Raw genomic sequence first — 14,796 nt, 5'->3', positions numbered from 1 at the left:
TTAAGTCTAAACCATGGGGGTGGGTCACTCTGGCAAGGACTTCCAAAGGTGAGGCATTTTAAAGATGGGCCAGCTGAGGCATTGAGATGTGGCCAAGGCCACAGTGAGCCATGGGGAAAGGAACCTGGGAGTTGCAGCCTATCTCCTGACCAAGATGAGTTTTCCCAAGGCTTGGCCCAGCAATCAGGAGGACCATCCATCCCCTGTCCTGGTGTCCAAGCCACTGCAGCCTCCTCCTCTCTCACATCAGTCCAGAGTCCGTCCAAGCGGGACCCCACGGCTTCCAGGCTTGGGCAGATAGTCAAGAGTACTGGGCATCTGTAGCACTCATGGGCTGACCCCTGTCTCCTTGCCTCCCCAGGGTCAATCAAATGAAGCAGGACCCAGCCTTCGTGGGGCTGCCCATCACCCCACTCCCCTTCCCAATCCCGTCTCTTCTGCACTTGGATGTTCCTCGGGTCAGCCAGAACGGGTGTCCTCAGGTATGGCTCCTTCCCCCACCCACCCTGTCACTGGCTCAGACCTCTAGTGTCTCACCCACGTGTCCATTCATTCATTCCTTCAGTCAGTGATTCCCTTGACTATTAAGGAGTTTATTGAACCCAGCCATGTACCCAGAGCCATGCCTGTCTGTGCTGGGGAGGAGCTGCCCTCAGGGCACTCTTGGTCTGCAGAAGATAGGCATCACACATAGGAAAAGGTCAAACATCAACACAAGATAATATGTAATCTAATAACAAACCAGGAGGGACTGTCAGAGCTGTAAAAATCAGAGAAGACACAAACGGACAAATATTATCTGATGCCACTTATGAGGTTCCTAGAGTAGGCAAATTCATAGAAACAGAAAGTAGAATGGTGGTTGCCAGGGGGAACAATAGAGTATTATTGTTCAATAGGTACAGAGTTTCTATTTGGGATGATGAGAAAGTTCTGGAAATAGATAGTAGTGATGGTTATGCAACACTGTGAATTTACTTAATGCCACTGAACTGTACACCTAAAAATGGTTCAAATGGGACGGTTTATTTGTGTATATTTCACCACAATAAAAAAAATTTTTTTTAATTGGAGGCCATAGGGATATGAAGCCTGGGTGATTAGAGTGGGTATCCAGACACAAGGCTCTTGAGTTTTCAATAGGGGAGGGTTGGTGCAGGGCAATAGAGAATAAGAGTGCAAGAATAGGGATGGGACACACAGGGCATGAAGCACATCATGTCTGGAGAGGAGGGTAGTGTATTTGAATATGTTGGGGAGGGATGTGCAGACTGTGGCTGGGCTCCAGGCAATGGCCAGTTCAGTCTCTTCCCATAGTCTCTACTTCAGCGGGAGCTTGCCCCACATGGTGATCCCCACATTCCTGGGCCTTGAAGAAGACCGGGGTGCCTGGGAAGTCCTTCCTCCCACTCAAGTACTAACCAGGCCCAACCCTGCTTAGCTTCCGAGATCAGACGAGATCAGGCGCGTTCAGGGTGGTATGGCCGTAGACCTGGGAAGTCCTTCCTGTTGTCTGTCCACCACAATTCATATCTGGCAGGGCAAATACAGAATGAGGCACCCCTTTGGAGCCCCAGCCTTCATTTAAAGGCAAGGACATTTGAAGGCTCAGACACAGGCAAGAGTGATGGTGTCAGGGAGGGGTGGGATGAAGGGGGACCCTGGGGACAGAGGCTTCAAACCCAAACCAATCCTCGGCCTGATTTCCCCAGAGTCATCTCACACATGGCCCTGCATTTGCCCAGAAAATTATGAACCAATCAGCAGGCGGTCCCAAGGGGCAGGAAGCACTGGCTGCTTTAATGAGGGAGCCCCCTCCCATCCCTGGACCCTCTCTGGCTGCTTTTGCTAATGAATCTTTGTGGGGGGGGGGAGGTGCCCCTAGCTCCAAAGACTTGCCTCCTGTGCCCCATGCATGTGTGGGACTCAAGGCCAGGGTTCCAGTAATGGCAGGACACTTGTTCACTAGGCAACATGGTAGTTGGATCAGGTTGAGAACTCACAGAGGTGCCCACGTACCAGCAGTGAGAGGACAGGGACAGGCCTCTGTGGTACAAGGTGGGGGTGGGCAGAGCCCTACCTCAAAGGGACACCAGTCAGCAGCTTACACACACCCCTGTCGCAGCCCCTTTCTGAGTTGAGAGGTGGTGGTTGGACCAGGTAATTTCTAGGACCTGCCTCTCTGACATCTTCAGTTGCTGTGACTTCCCACCAGCTGCCCACCAAGCGAAAGCACCATGGGCAGAGATTTGAGAGCCTGGCACACTTGAGTTCGACCCCCACCCCCACCCCACTCTGTGACTTACCAGCTGCATGAGCTCAATTTCTCCAATTCCAGATTCCTGCCTTTACTGGGCTGTTAGGAGAGATTAAAGGAGTAACCTGTGCACGGCGCCCAAGCCCAGGGTGGAAGGAAGCTCAGTGGACCCCAACCCTTTCAGAGCTGCCCCTCCTAGTGTCCAGTGCCTCCCGAGGCCAGCCTGTCCATTGCCCTTGTTACATTTGGCTACAAGTAACAGAAACCTCATGGACTTAAGCTCTAAGGATATTTATTGTTACAATTGTCAAGGGGTCCCCATGTAGGATGCTGCCAGAATTGGTTGATGCACCATCTTAGCAATGTCCTCAGGACTCAGGAGCTTTCCACCATCCCTGGATTGCCATCTTCAGGTGGCTAACAGCTCATGGAGGCAAAATATTCGGGGTACCCCAGACATGACCAAGACGGAGAAAGAAGGAGCCTCCTCTCCTCCTCACCTGTGGCTTTTAAGTAGCGTTGGAAACCTCCCACCCGCAGCCCCTCCGCAGACCTCCTTTCTCGTCTCATTGGCCAGAATTGGGTCACATGCACTTCTCTCACAGCCAATCACTGAGGAGGGGTGTGGCATCATCGCCTTGCTGTAGCAGAAGTGCACAGGTGAGGTGCAGGGTGGCCGCCTGGACCAAAGCAGTTTCTGTTGGCTAGGAGGGAGGAAGGGGAATGGTTGAGGGGTAGGCGGCTCTTAGAGTCTGCTTCACCCCTCTCGGAGCCTGGTGATGACGGCAAAACTGGTGAGTGAAGAGATAGGTGGGCCCGTAGGGCTGACCTGACTCTACCGGAGGGACATGAAATAGGGTGGGACTTAGGAATTACTCCTCCCCTGCACCCCGCACCTTTGGGGTAGGGCCATTGGTCAGCAGGCTGCTCCTGTCATCTCCTCCTGTCTCAGCTCCCATGGCCAGTCGGTACCCAAGCTCTCATGGGGCCCCTTTCCAACCCGCAGACCTTGCCCTAGTGCTGGCTGCGTCTTCTCTTGGCGTGACCCACCGCAGCAGCCTCCACTTGGGCCCATCTCATTCAGCGTGTGAGAAGCAGCCAGGGCAATGCCTCCCCCAGATCGAGGCTCTTCCCCTGAATCCCTGACTCCTTCACTGACAGGACAAAGCCCTCGCTGGCCACCAGGTACACAAGGCCTCGTCCCCTACAGCCTCCTGTTTCACTGTTCCAACCCGCACAGGTTTTCTGTAGTCACTCTGGATGCCCAGCTCTTCTCCACGTTCGTGCTGTCCTCTCTGGCCTCCCAACTCTGCTGCGCTCAGCCTAGAATGGCCTTCCTCCCTCAGATCCTCCTTTACCCCGTTCAGAAGTCATCACTTTCTCCTCTGACATCCCAGCTTCCAGAACTCAGAACTTGCTTAGGCTTCTGCATAGATCATAGGAGTGTGTGTGTGTGTGTGTGTGTGTGTGTGTCCTATCACCTAGGAAGACGGTGAACTCCAGAGTGGACAGGGTCTGACTCTAGGTCGCCTGTAGGCCCTGAGCACCCCTGAGGTATAGAGCATGCAGGAGCCCCCAGTCAGCATTTGCTGAGTTCAACTGAACTTTCGCCCTGATATCAAAGTATCCATTATCTCCTTCAGCCTTCACAACAGTCTTCCAAGGCATCGAGCATAAGACAGTTCCCAGTGGACAGTGACAGCTCGGTTCCAGTGAGGGGAAGGGACTTCCAGAGGTCTTGCAGCAAGGTTGAGGCAGACCTGCACCCAGAGCTAAGGCGTCCTGGCTCCCTTGAGGCCCTCCAGCATCAGCCACTGTCAGCTACTCTTTCTGGAATGGGCAGAACAGACAGTGGCAGGTGTGGGTGTGGATGTGGTGGCCCCAGGGGGAACGGAAGGAGGGCCCATGGGCCCATGTAATGAAGGCTCTGTCCCTAGGGAAGGCAGGTCTGCCTCAGTGGCAAGGGGTTAATGGCTTTGCTGAAGATTACAGCCGAGGGTTAATCACATCCCTTAATTCCACAGCCCGCCATGGCCTTTCCCATTAGCATCTGTGGTCAATGGCTTCCCCACCCCATGCCCTGCCCACTCCATACGTGCATGTGCATGCACACACACACGCATGCCACTGACACCTTCACCAGGGCCTTGGCATCAGACGGTGAATGTGATTAATCCTTGATTCCTTGCCCCTCCCCCTCACTCCGTTCATACACAGGAGAAGCTGGACCCTGTCTCCCCAGTTTTGGTCTGAAGGGATCTTTCCTGGAGGACTCATCCTGGGAAACCATTCAGGGAAAGAACTGTCCTTACTGAGCAGTCAGACACTATTTCTTGCTTAGTAGGTTCCATTTAGACACATTAGTAGGCCCCAGAGAGGACAGCTAGCATCCATTAAATACCCCTCTTCCCCACCCCCCACCGCCGGGTGGGAAGCAAGGGATGGAGGCAGCAGGGGACTGAGTCACAGGTCCTTCTTGAGTGTCCCAGGGCCTGGCAGATGATCCAGGCTATGGGGAAGGCCCTTGGCACTCAAGAGAACAAGGTGGCTCTGGGATGGGCATGGTTTGGGGATCAATCCTGAAAGACCACTCCCAAGCCCCACAGAGCCTGAAAGCAGCTTCTCTAGCCTGGCCCCAGGGCCAAGTGGCTGTCCCCAAGCTCCCTCCAGAGCCTGTTCTCAGGAACACTCCCATCGCCCCAGTCACTGCCCCTGTGTTCAGGACCCCTAGCCCCAAAGTGACTGCGGCTCATGTCTCCAGGGGCAGGGGCCAAGGCAGACACAGCTGAGCCTCAGGCCGGGCCTCAAAGAACCAGAGCAGGCACATTAGTGTGACAGGCATCAGGGCCCTGCCACCACGGGGGGAGTGGACCCACACTGATATTTCGAGATCCTGCATCAATAACTCCCGGAGCCAGCAGTGCATTTGTGCTGACCTTTCTGAGCACTGACTGATTCCCGCAGGGGAGCAGGAGGTGGGAGCAGCCGCCACTGTTGCTGACAGCCCCTGGCTGGGGACAGAGGCAAGGCAGCCTGCCGGGGGTCCGCACCAATGACCCCAGCCCCTCCCTGTGTTGGGACCATGCAGGGCTGCCTGCTGGGTGTTCCAGGCTGATGCCCCTGTGTTCCATTCCCCACTCCCCATTTTCCAGCCTTTGCAGATGCCAGGACTCCTCTACCTGGAGTCCCTCCTCATTCCAGGTGTCGTCCACCCTTGCCACGCTTGCTGCCACACGGACCTTTTTCTTGGGCTGTTTTCCCAGCCGGAAGCCCCTCCTCCTTCCCTTCACCCTGCCATATTTTACTTCAGAGCCTTCCTCTGGTCCTTCGTCCCGCAAGACAACTCTGCTGACCACCTTCAGGAATGTCTCATCTAGCCCCTTATTCTGCGGCCATAGTCAATGCTGTCTTGTCTCATTGTTTAAATAGTACTCGTGTGTGCTTCAGCTGTGGACTTAGTATGCTATCAAGTCCCCCAGATGCCCGTTGGCATGCCCTGCAGACACACCAAGGCTCAGGCATCTGCAGACCTGCCGTAGCGTCTGCAAAGGCCTGGGGAACCTGTGTGGGGCAGAGAGGGACTGGTGAAAAGGGTAGAGGCCATGTCTAATTTGGCATCTCTGATATCACCACAGCCCTGGGTGTGAATACTAGTGCGACTTTTCAGGAAACTAGTTTACCAGCGATCAGTCAAATGCCTTAAACGGCACATCCTTTAACTCAGGGTCTCCATTTTGGGTACTCAGGAGATAATTTGAGATACAGAGATACATGTCAAAGAATATTCAATGCAGTGAGAGTCTAGGAAAACATGGGAAGGGAGAAGCCAGGGTGCTTGGACATGAGAAAATGTCCTGCAGCTATGAAAATCGTGGATTACAGGGTTACCTGTGACTCTGGATATGCTCAGGTTTTCATGGTGAATGAAAAACATAAGATGTTAGGATGACAATTATATACAAAATAGGCTTCAGAAAAAAAAACTAGAAAGAAATGCACAGGCTTAGGATAGTTGTCTTTAGTGTGTAGGAATTTAGCGTTTTTCTTTTTAATCTTTTTATTCTTCTGTATTTTCCAAAATTCATGCCTTACACGTATGCTGCTTTGGTAATTGGGACAAACGTTTGTGACATATATAGACACACATAGATGGATATATCTGGACATCCTTCATTTGGGAGAAGCTGTGGGCTCACCACCCACTCCCACTGCCTCCTTTCAGCTGTCCAAGCCTGGGGGACCCCCGGAGCTGCCCTCATGGAATCAGTCCTTCCTCTTCCAAGGCCGAGACGGAGCCACCAACTTCTCGGAAGACACAGCCCTGGTGCTGGAGTTCTACCCCTCGACTTCCAGTGAGTGCGCTTGCCAGGCCAGGGCAGCCGTGCATCAGGACATGTGATGAAGGGGTGCTCAGACCACCTGCCTCTGCCCCCTGCAGGGATGGGTTAAGGGGACCCAGTTCCTAGTGCATGCAGACAGGTAGAGGAGCACGTGGCAGCCTTCCTTGTCCTTGTTCCATGGCACGGGCCAGGATACATGAGTCCTATTCCTGTATTAGATCCATGCATTTTTATTGAACCCCTGTCCCCTCCCCATGTACCTGTCAGCGAGGAGGGAGGGATCCCCCAGGGCTCACAGACTACAGGAGAAACAATTCAGAGACCAGATGATCCAAGCCTGAGTTCCACCTTCAGAGAGTAAAGCCCCCAAGGGCAGAGACAAGGGAGATCCATGTACACACCCCAAAACCCAGAATACGTTTGGAGTTTGGCCTGGAACTCAGGAAGCCCTAAAGAGCAGAGGAGGAGGATCCTTGCGCAGGGCAAGGCCAGAAGACAGGAAAGAGGCTGGCAGTGAGGGATGGGAGAACTAGATGTCGGGTACCAACGGGTCGGGCGCCTGGTGGGGCCTCAGATGCTGGGATCCGAGGAGTCTGGGGTGGGGGCTCCGGTGGGAGTCCCAGCTGGTCCTCCCTCTACAGTGAAAGGCAGTGAGCCGTGGACCCTCAGCAAGCCCCTGGGCATCTCCGTGTTGCCGCTAAAGAACCGTTTGTACCGCAAGATGCTGACAGGGAAAGGTCTGAATGGGCTGCACGTGGAGAGGCTCCCCATCACCGTGAGTCCCCAACCCTGGACGGAGCTCGTGATGGGCGGCCTGCTCCCACCCCTCTGCACCCTGCTCCACCTTGCCACACTAGCACAAGTGAATCTGGCTTCTCCAGCAGCTTCCACCAGGGCCCCTACCAGGGAAGCCAACCACTGTCATGTGTAAGGAGCTCCCCTGAGCTCCTGCCCCAGCAACACGAGCAGAAGTACAGGGAGCCCCCAGGGGATGGTGGCAAGAGCTCAATCCTGTAACCAGCCAGACCTGGGTTTAAATACTGACTGGCCCTAGTTCTCACTGTGCAACCTGGGGCAAGTTTCTTCGCCTTTCTGAACCTCAAAGTGCCCATCTCTAAAATGGGAACAACATGCCCATATAGGATCTCTCTGTATGACAAAAGAGCCAAGGGCCCAGGCTCTAGAGCCTGACTGTCTGGATCCAAATTCCAATTCCACCCCTTAACAGATTACACCACCATGGGAAAATTAAAGTTCTGGTGCCTCAGTTTCCTTATCTGTAAAATGGGTTCATAGTAATAGAATTTTTCTCCTAGGGTGGCTGTGAGATTTTTTGAAGCAAAAGTATTTAGAAAGTATTTAGAACAGAATACATTCTCATGAAGAACTAATACACGATTACATCATTGTTTATTTCTATGCCACCTTTTCCCCTGAAATTCTTCTGGCCATTCTGACGTAATAGACCCCAATAAATGGGAGTTTCCCTACTCTGCCAGGAAACAGGTCTGGAAGTGCCAGTCGGGTCTACAGTGGAGTTGGGAAGCGAGGTTTGAGGCAGTGAGGGTGAGCGGAGGCAGGGACCGGCTCCCACCTCCCTCTCAGGCCCCGGGCAGAGCCCCTAGCAGGCACCTTCTTGGGCAGTCCAGAGCACTGGGCAGAGCAGAGGCAGAAGCTGTCTTGGCCAGCATGGGCTGACTGCTCCCCTCTCCTCCCCTAGGACACCAAGCTGGAAACCATAAATGGTGAGGCCCCCACAGTGGATATCTCCTTCCAGCTGCTTTCCTCTGAGGTAAGGCTGCAGCGCATGGGAAGGTCAGGGCCTGGCAGCCGTATGCCAGCTCCTGGAGCCCCACAGTGGGTTCCAACCTCCTTCACAATTGCTGGCCTTGTTCAGGGGCTGGGGCCAGGGGCTTCTGGGAGGAGGAGACAGCTGCTTTGGTTAGAAGTATCTGAGGGGGATTTGAGGCTCTGGAAAACAAGATAGAAAGCTGAGATTAGGAAGAAAAGAATTGAAGGCAGAGGGCCACCCAGACCTGGGAGTCAGTCTCTAACGCAGCCCAAGCCAAGCTGCGCTCACTGGGATCAAGGTTCTACCAGGGTGAAGTAGGATTTCGGCTGCTGTTGCTGCGGAACAAACTAGCACCTTAAAACAACACCCATTTATGAGCTCACGTTTCTGTGGGTAGGCAATCTGATAGAGCATGGCTGAAATCAAGACGTTGGCGAGGTCACATTCCGTTCTGGAAGCTCTGGGGAAGAATGTGCTTCCGAGCTCATTTAGGTGGTCATCAGAATCCAGTTCCCTGCCGTGGTAGGACCAAAGTCCCTGTTTCCTTGCTGGCTATATCCCAAGGGGCCTCTCTCAGCTGCTGAGGGCCACCTGCATTCCTTCTCACAATGGGCCCCTCCATCTTTAAGCCAGCAGGCATGTCAAATCCCCCTTACACTTCTAAACTCTCTGGCTTTCTCCTTTGTCAGCAGCCAGAGAAAACCCTCTGCTTTTAAAGGGGCTCATGTGATTAGGGCAGGCCCACTCTGATAATGTCCCCATCTTAAGGTCAACTGTGCCATGTAACATAATCACAGGGGTCATAGCTCATCATAGACATGGGTCCTGGGGATTAGGGTGTGGAATCTTGAGGGCCCGTTTTTGGAATCCTGCCTGCCACAGCTGGGTTGATCCAAGTGGAAAGATACCACTGGCTGAGCCCTGCCTGATGGATGGGATCTCTTCCTCTAGTCAGCTCTCCCTGGACTCAGAGTCCAGGTTGGACCCTGGTCATCTGGCCCCAGTGCACCGGCCCCTCCCGGAATTCTTCCACTTTTTAGTCGGTAGTGCTGGGACAGGCACGAAGCCGGGATATGGGCAGTTCAGGACCATGAACCCAGGAAATACTGGCAGGGGCTGATGTCTGGGTCAGCCCACTCCTTCCAGCGTCCCATACCAGGAAAAATAGCCAGAAGCACTGGGGTAATACTTGGCCCTGTGCCTTATGCATGGAGAACACAGGAATTCCATGGTGAGGGGTAAGAGGTATAGTCTGGGAATGCAGCCACCTGCAATTGTGTCCCTGCAAGACCTCTGGTGAGTACCTGCGACCTCCCATTAGCACTTCCCCTCCTGGAATGTTCTGCATTGTCTTCTAATTCCTCTAATTCCTGGTGAAAGAGAGTTTGTTAGATACAGCCAGACAGCCCTCACCAACACCAACACCAAACCACATGTAGGACCAGGAAGGTACTGAGAGGGGAAGACACAGAAGCAGTGAAAGACCCCAGAAAAGAAGAAGGGTCCTTAAAGAAAATGTCACGGATTTCCCAGATTGGAGCTCAACACTCCACGGCCTCTTCTCGGGGTCTAGAGTCTGTCAGTGGCCACTGCCTGTCCCCTCCTCACCTCGCCCTTGCCTCCTGTCCCTTTACTGGGCACCTGTGTCCAGAGGACCGAAAGGAGCATCAAGTGCCCCTGGTCAGGCCACTGGGGGACCCAGGCAGGCAACAGGCAGGTGGACGGGACACTTCCCCAGTTGCCCAGGGGCTAGGCACAAAGGTCTCAGTAATGAATTATTCACTGGAGCTGTGCTAAGTGCAGAATTAATCCCTTTCCTTCCAGCTGGCGGCCTCACTAAATTATCCCTCCAAGTCATGCGGGAAAACGCTGCCGAATTCATTTAGCTGCTGAGTGTTTTGATCTGGGCCTTGTGATTTTAGCTTCCCCTTCCCCCAGCCCCCCTCCCCCTGGAGGCGGGTAGAAAACCTTTCAGTAATGGATTTCCGAGAAGAAAGGAAAAGAAAGGGATCGAGATTGGGTGTGTACCAGGAAAATAGTACGAGAGGAAATTCAGATTCTGCGGCCAAGTGCTCACACACACAGTTGCACACGTGCACACTCTCTCCCACCATCACATTCAAATGCCCGCATGCAGAGAACACATATGCACAAACATGCGCACACACACTGCTTTGCAAAGGTGCACACATTTAATGCATATATACATGCTCACACACACATGCAACTTGACACACAGACGTTTTTCACACCCACATTGGCATACAAAGAAGCTAAATCTCTTTGTGGCTAAACTGCTTCTTGGTGCAACTATCTGTGAATTGGCCAATAACTGACTCACTTTGATTCTAGAATCTTGAACTCCAAATTTGGGGGTTGACTGCTCACGTAGTGGACTCGGCATAAGGTTCTTGCAACCATCCATTCATACTTTTATTCCGCATGTATTTGACGAAGCCTAGAATTTGGGCTGCCCTTGTGGATTGCAATGCAGAGAGGGAGGGGCCGGCAGCCATGGAGCCCATCTGCCTTGAATTCTCCCTCATCAGGCTTGAACTTGGCTCTCTGCTAGAGAGCCATGAGCCCTTTTGGCATCCTTCTCCCTAAGGGGTAATGGGAGGATGTTGAGAATGGATGAACAGGTGGATGGCATTGCAGCCGAGTCCAGGGGGCCCATCCCCAACTCCATCGCTCACCATCACCTTCACTCTTCTTGCCCCATTGTCCTCCGTGCAACTGCAAATGTTTATTGGACACCTGCTATGTAGCAGATACTGTCCTGGTTTTAGCGATCTTACACAGAGGACAATGAGAAAAAGGCCCTGTCCTCATAAAGCTTGCATTTTTAGAGGACAGGGAGTGTGGACCAGACAATGAGCCAGTCAGTTCATGAGCAGACATCACCTCCTCATAAGGGGCCTGATGAAACCCAGCGAGGTGATGTAATAGCAAACACTTGACAGGTTCTGAGTTCCTTCTGTCTTATTGTTCCACCTGAGATGGTGTCTGCAAATCCACGGTGGGAGGTACCTGGCCTTTACATTTGCATTCTAGCCTGTGGGACCAGAAACATTGCTTCTTCCCCCATTGAAATCAAACACAGCTCAAAGCTCCACAAGCCACTGCCTGAAGCCTGGGATCTTAGAGTCCTGTGGACACTCAGATGCAGGGGGGCTTGGGATAATGGGCCTCTTGGGGCCCCTCATCCTTGTGGCTAACAATTCCATCTGAGGGGCACATGATCAGATGTGCTACTGAAAAGCGATGCTTCAGGAGAAGTGAATATGCATGCCTTATCTGGGTACCTCCCTCCTGAGGATACATCCTCTCTCTCACAAGCCTCTTTCTCATGAGACCGGTCATCCGGGTTAATTGAGGTTTTGGTGAACACCATCTCCCCACACCCACTGCTTCCACATCACCGCTTCTCAGCGTTCTGGGGAACAAGAACATTGTGGAATTTCCAGATAGGCAGAGACCACAGAGGTGTCTCTCAGTCGCACCCCCTGGACAAGATTCTCCTTGACAACATCCACCACAGGTGGTCTTACTCTTGCTCTGCCATGACAGGAAGCTCACTACCACCAGAAGCACCCTGCCCCATGGCTCAGTGGCCACAACAGATAGAACTGATCACCCCACATTGAGTCTACCCTCTCTCTTTGCCCAGGCTCCTGGCTCCACCACTTGGAGCTGCAGTGAAGCCCTGGCCAGCCTCCTGTACCGGTTCTGGGGACACTGGCGCATGGTCAGCCATTCAGCATGCCGGCTGGCAGACCAGCTGACAAAAACCCTGCAGTTTCTGTAAATGGCAAGATGGAGTGGTCTCCTGGTTTGGGATATTATTGTGTTTGAAGTGGTTCTGTTGGTGATGGGTTAAGCTTTTTCCCTCTGATGGGACTTCTCTACAGGCACCTGCTGCTTACAGTGATCTGCTTTAAGCTGGAGTTGTGTGTATAGTACATGAATAACTACACATAGGTTCACAAAAACTAAAGAATGTACACCTGCATATACACGGCAGACTTCCCTTTATTGCACATTCGGTGGGGGTTGGCTTTGGAGGTCCATTCGGCTCTAAGAATCCAGGAGCCCGTGGCTACTCCACATACACATATATGAATAACCCTTTGCTCTCCTCCATTCCCCCTCTGATGTTGGCCTCTTCTCTTTGAAGAGTGTGATCTGGTCCCTCAGGAATCTGTGCTTCTCCAGGCTAAACAGTCTGCCTCTTTTAATGAACTGGTTTCAAGATCCCACAGCAGTTTTGGTGCCCTCCAGCTTGCAGGCAACCTCTTTGAAGTGAGGCCCACACCTGACCAGGTCTCCTAGGTTGACCCGTGCGGATTGGAGTCCAGCGTGCACACGATAGGTGCTCATTGTGTCAGTCCCTGCCTCCTTGCATGGAAATGTGCCTCCTGCGAGGTTTGAGTGTTTGGCAACCGTGTGCCCTCTTGAGCTGGAATGTGGAATCCAGAGTCTTACCCAGGCAGAGCACCAGGGCACCAGGCAAAAATGGGGCCCCTCACATGGGTGGCTGCCTCCTTCTTAGCCCACAGCCCTGAGAGATGCTGGGAGGACTTGAAATCCACAGGTTTCCTTGGATGTTAGCACAGGGTGAGTGCCTTTGTGGAGAGAAGGAGGTAGCGCCTGCTGCCACCCACTGAGGGAAGAGGCGGCTCCCACAGTCCTGTCTGACCCTCCCCCTTTGCTGTTCTCACAGGGAGAGGCGGGCAGGTCTTCAATGCCATGCATGGACTGCCCTGGTGTTTTCATTCAAATCAGTTACAAAGCTCTCTGGAGGCCAGACCAATGTGGGGACAAAGGGCTGTTTGACAAATGTGGAGGGGAGCCCAGAAGACAGGCAAAATCACACTGGCTTTTGATGAATTTTTATAAATTTCTTTGAAGGCCACATATGAAAGCCCTGATCTGGTCCTCTGAGAAGCCCCAATACAAACCTACCTCCATTTCCTCACCAAACGCAGCTGCCTGGAAGGCCCAGTGTTTAGGATGACACAGGAGCCTCCTTGGCTGGTTCCATCCTCTGGAGGGTTGGTTCTGTCCCCACCCCTAAGTCCTCAGCTCTGAAAATGCTACCACATGGATGATGATGGATCCAGAGAAAAAGACCCTTTCCCCTCCCACAACTTCCCAACACCCCTGCCTGTCTTTCCTTCTATCCCAGTTCCCCTACCCAAAGAGTGTACATCCTTAGATCTGGGTTTGAATCCTGGATCTTTCACTTGACCTTTCACCCTGAGTTCCACCTTCCTCATCCATAGAAGGGAGTCATGATCCCTACCAGCCAGGAATATAGTGACAATTGAATGAAGGAGCCTGTGTAAGTGCCCAGCCCAGTGTAGTTGCTGACAAACATGCTGAACTCATCAGAGATGAGGACAGGGCTCCTGGGGGAGGGGAACAATGGAGCCTTGCTAATTCATCACTCGGCGCCCGCCCTTCATGACAGCTGCTCCACCAGATTCACATACATAAGGACATCAGGAGGCCTTGTCAAGTGCTGAAGATAAACATCACCAGCCCCACATTTGGTTTCACAGCAATTTTTCAGGGAATGAAGAAATGGAGAAGAGACAGACAATCATCTCTCTAGAGGCCAGATTTGCTGAAGTCCCCACTACATCCTGCCTTGAGCTGGGGCTGTGGAGGAGGTAGAGAAAGTGAGGACCTGCTTCCTGGCCTGTGAGTGGGCAGGGCTGGACCAAGAGCCATACTGCAGGCTCATACCAAATGCCTCACCAACCACAGGACTCTGTAGCTTTGAGAATGTGAGCCTTTGACCCTCAGCCAGAGATGGAATGTATTGAGTCTGGATATAGGGATGGCTAAGGAAGATGGACATTTGGGCCCTCCTCTGGCCTGCTCTGCTCTCCCATGAGCCCAGTGCACAATTGGTGTATTGAAAAGGGGGAAGGGGAGAATAGAGAGAGAGAGAGAGCAAAACTTCCGGACCAAACCACTCAGAGAGTGGGGGCTGCTCTTGGATTTCTCCCCATCTCAAAGCCAGACTACCATAGCCTAGACCTCTCTTCGGCCAAACCAGATGCACCCCAGTCCACCCAAGGCCATTCAGGCATGAATTCATTAACCATTTTTTATTTGTATTTTTATTTTTGCCTCTTAGTGTTTATTTTTGAGAGGGGGGGATAGTGGCAGAGAGAGAAGGAGACAGAGGACCTAAAACACTGGGTCCAGAGAGCACTGACTTCAGACAGCCTAACACAGGGCTTGATCTCATGAACCGTGAGATCATGACCTGAGTCAAAGTGAGACACTTAACTGACTGAGCCACCCAGGCTCCCCCCTTAGCCATTTTTTAGATCCCTAATCTGTGCCAAGGAGTAAAGGACCCTGACAGATCATTATCACCCATGTTGCTAAGG

General features: G+C 52.7%; 1 protein-coding gene across 12 annotated transcripts in view; it reads left to right on the top strand.

Moving 5' to 3' along the window:
- CCDC33 (coiled-coil domain containing 33) overlaps nt 1-14,796 on the top strand; it is a 111,902-nt gene that overhangs the window by 50,386 nt on the left and 46,720 nt on the right. For all 12 annotated transcript variants that reach the window (XM_045059029.1, XM_045059028.1, XM_045059039.1 and 9 more), the window contains 4 exons: nt 362-482; nt 6,480-6,609; nt 7,239-7,372; nt 8,318-8,389. In XM_045059029.1, coding sequence (XP_044914964.1) covers nt 362-482; nt 6,480-6,609; nt 7,239-7,372; nt 8,318-8,389 — 457 coding nt within the window. The remainder of the gene's footprint in view (nt 1-361; nt 483-6,479; nt 6,610-7,238; nt 7,373-8,317; nt 8,390-14,796) is intronic.

Source organism: Felis catus, chromosome B3, assembly GCF_018350175.1.
Source record: "Felis catus isolate Fca126 chromosome B3, F.catus_Fca126_mat1.0, whole genome shotgun sequence".
Lineage (NCBI taxonomy): Eukaryota > Metazoa > Chordata > Mammalia > Carnivora > Felidae > Felis > Felis catus.
This window is presented reverse-complemented; position numbering and strand designations above follow the sequence as displayed.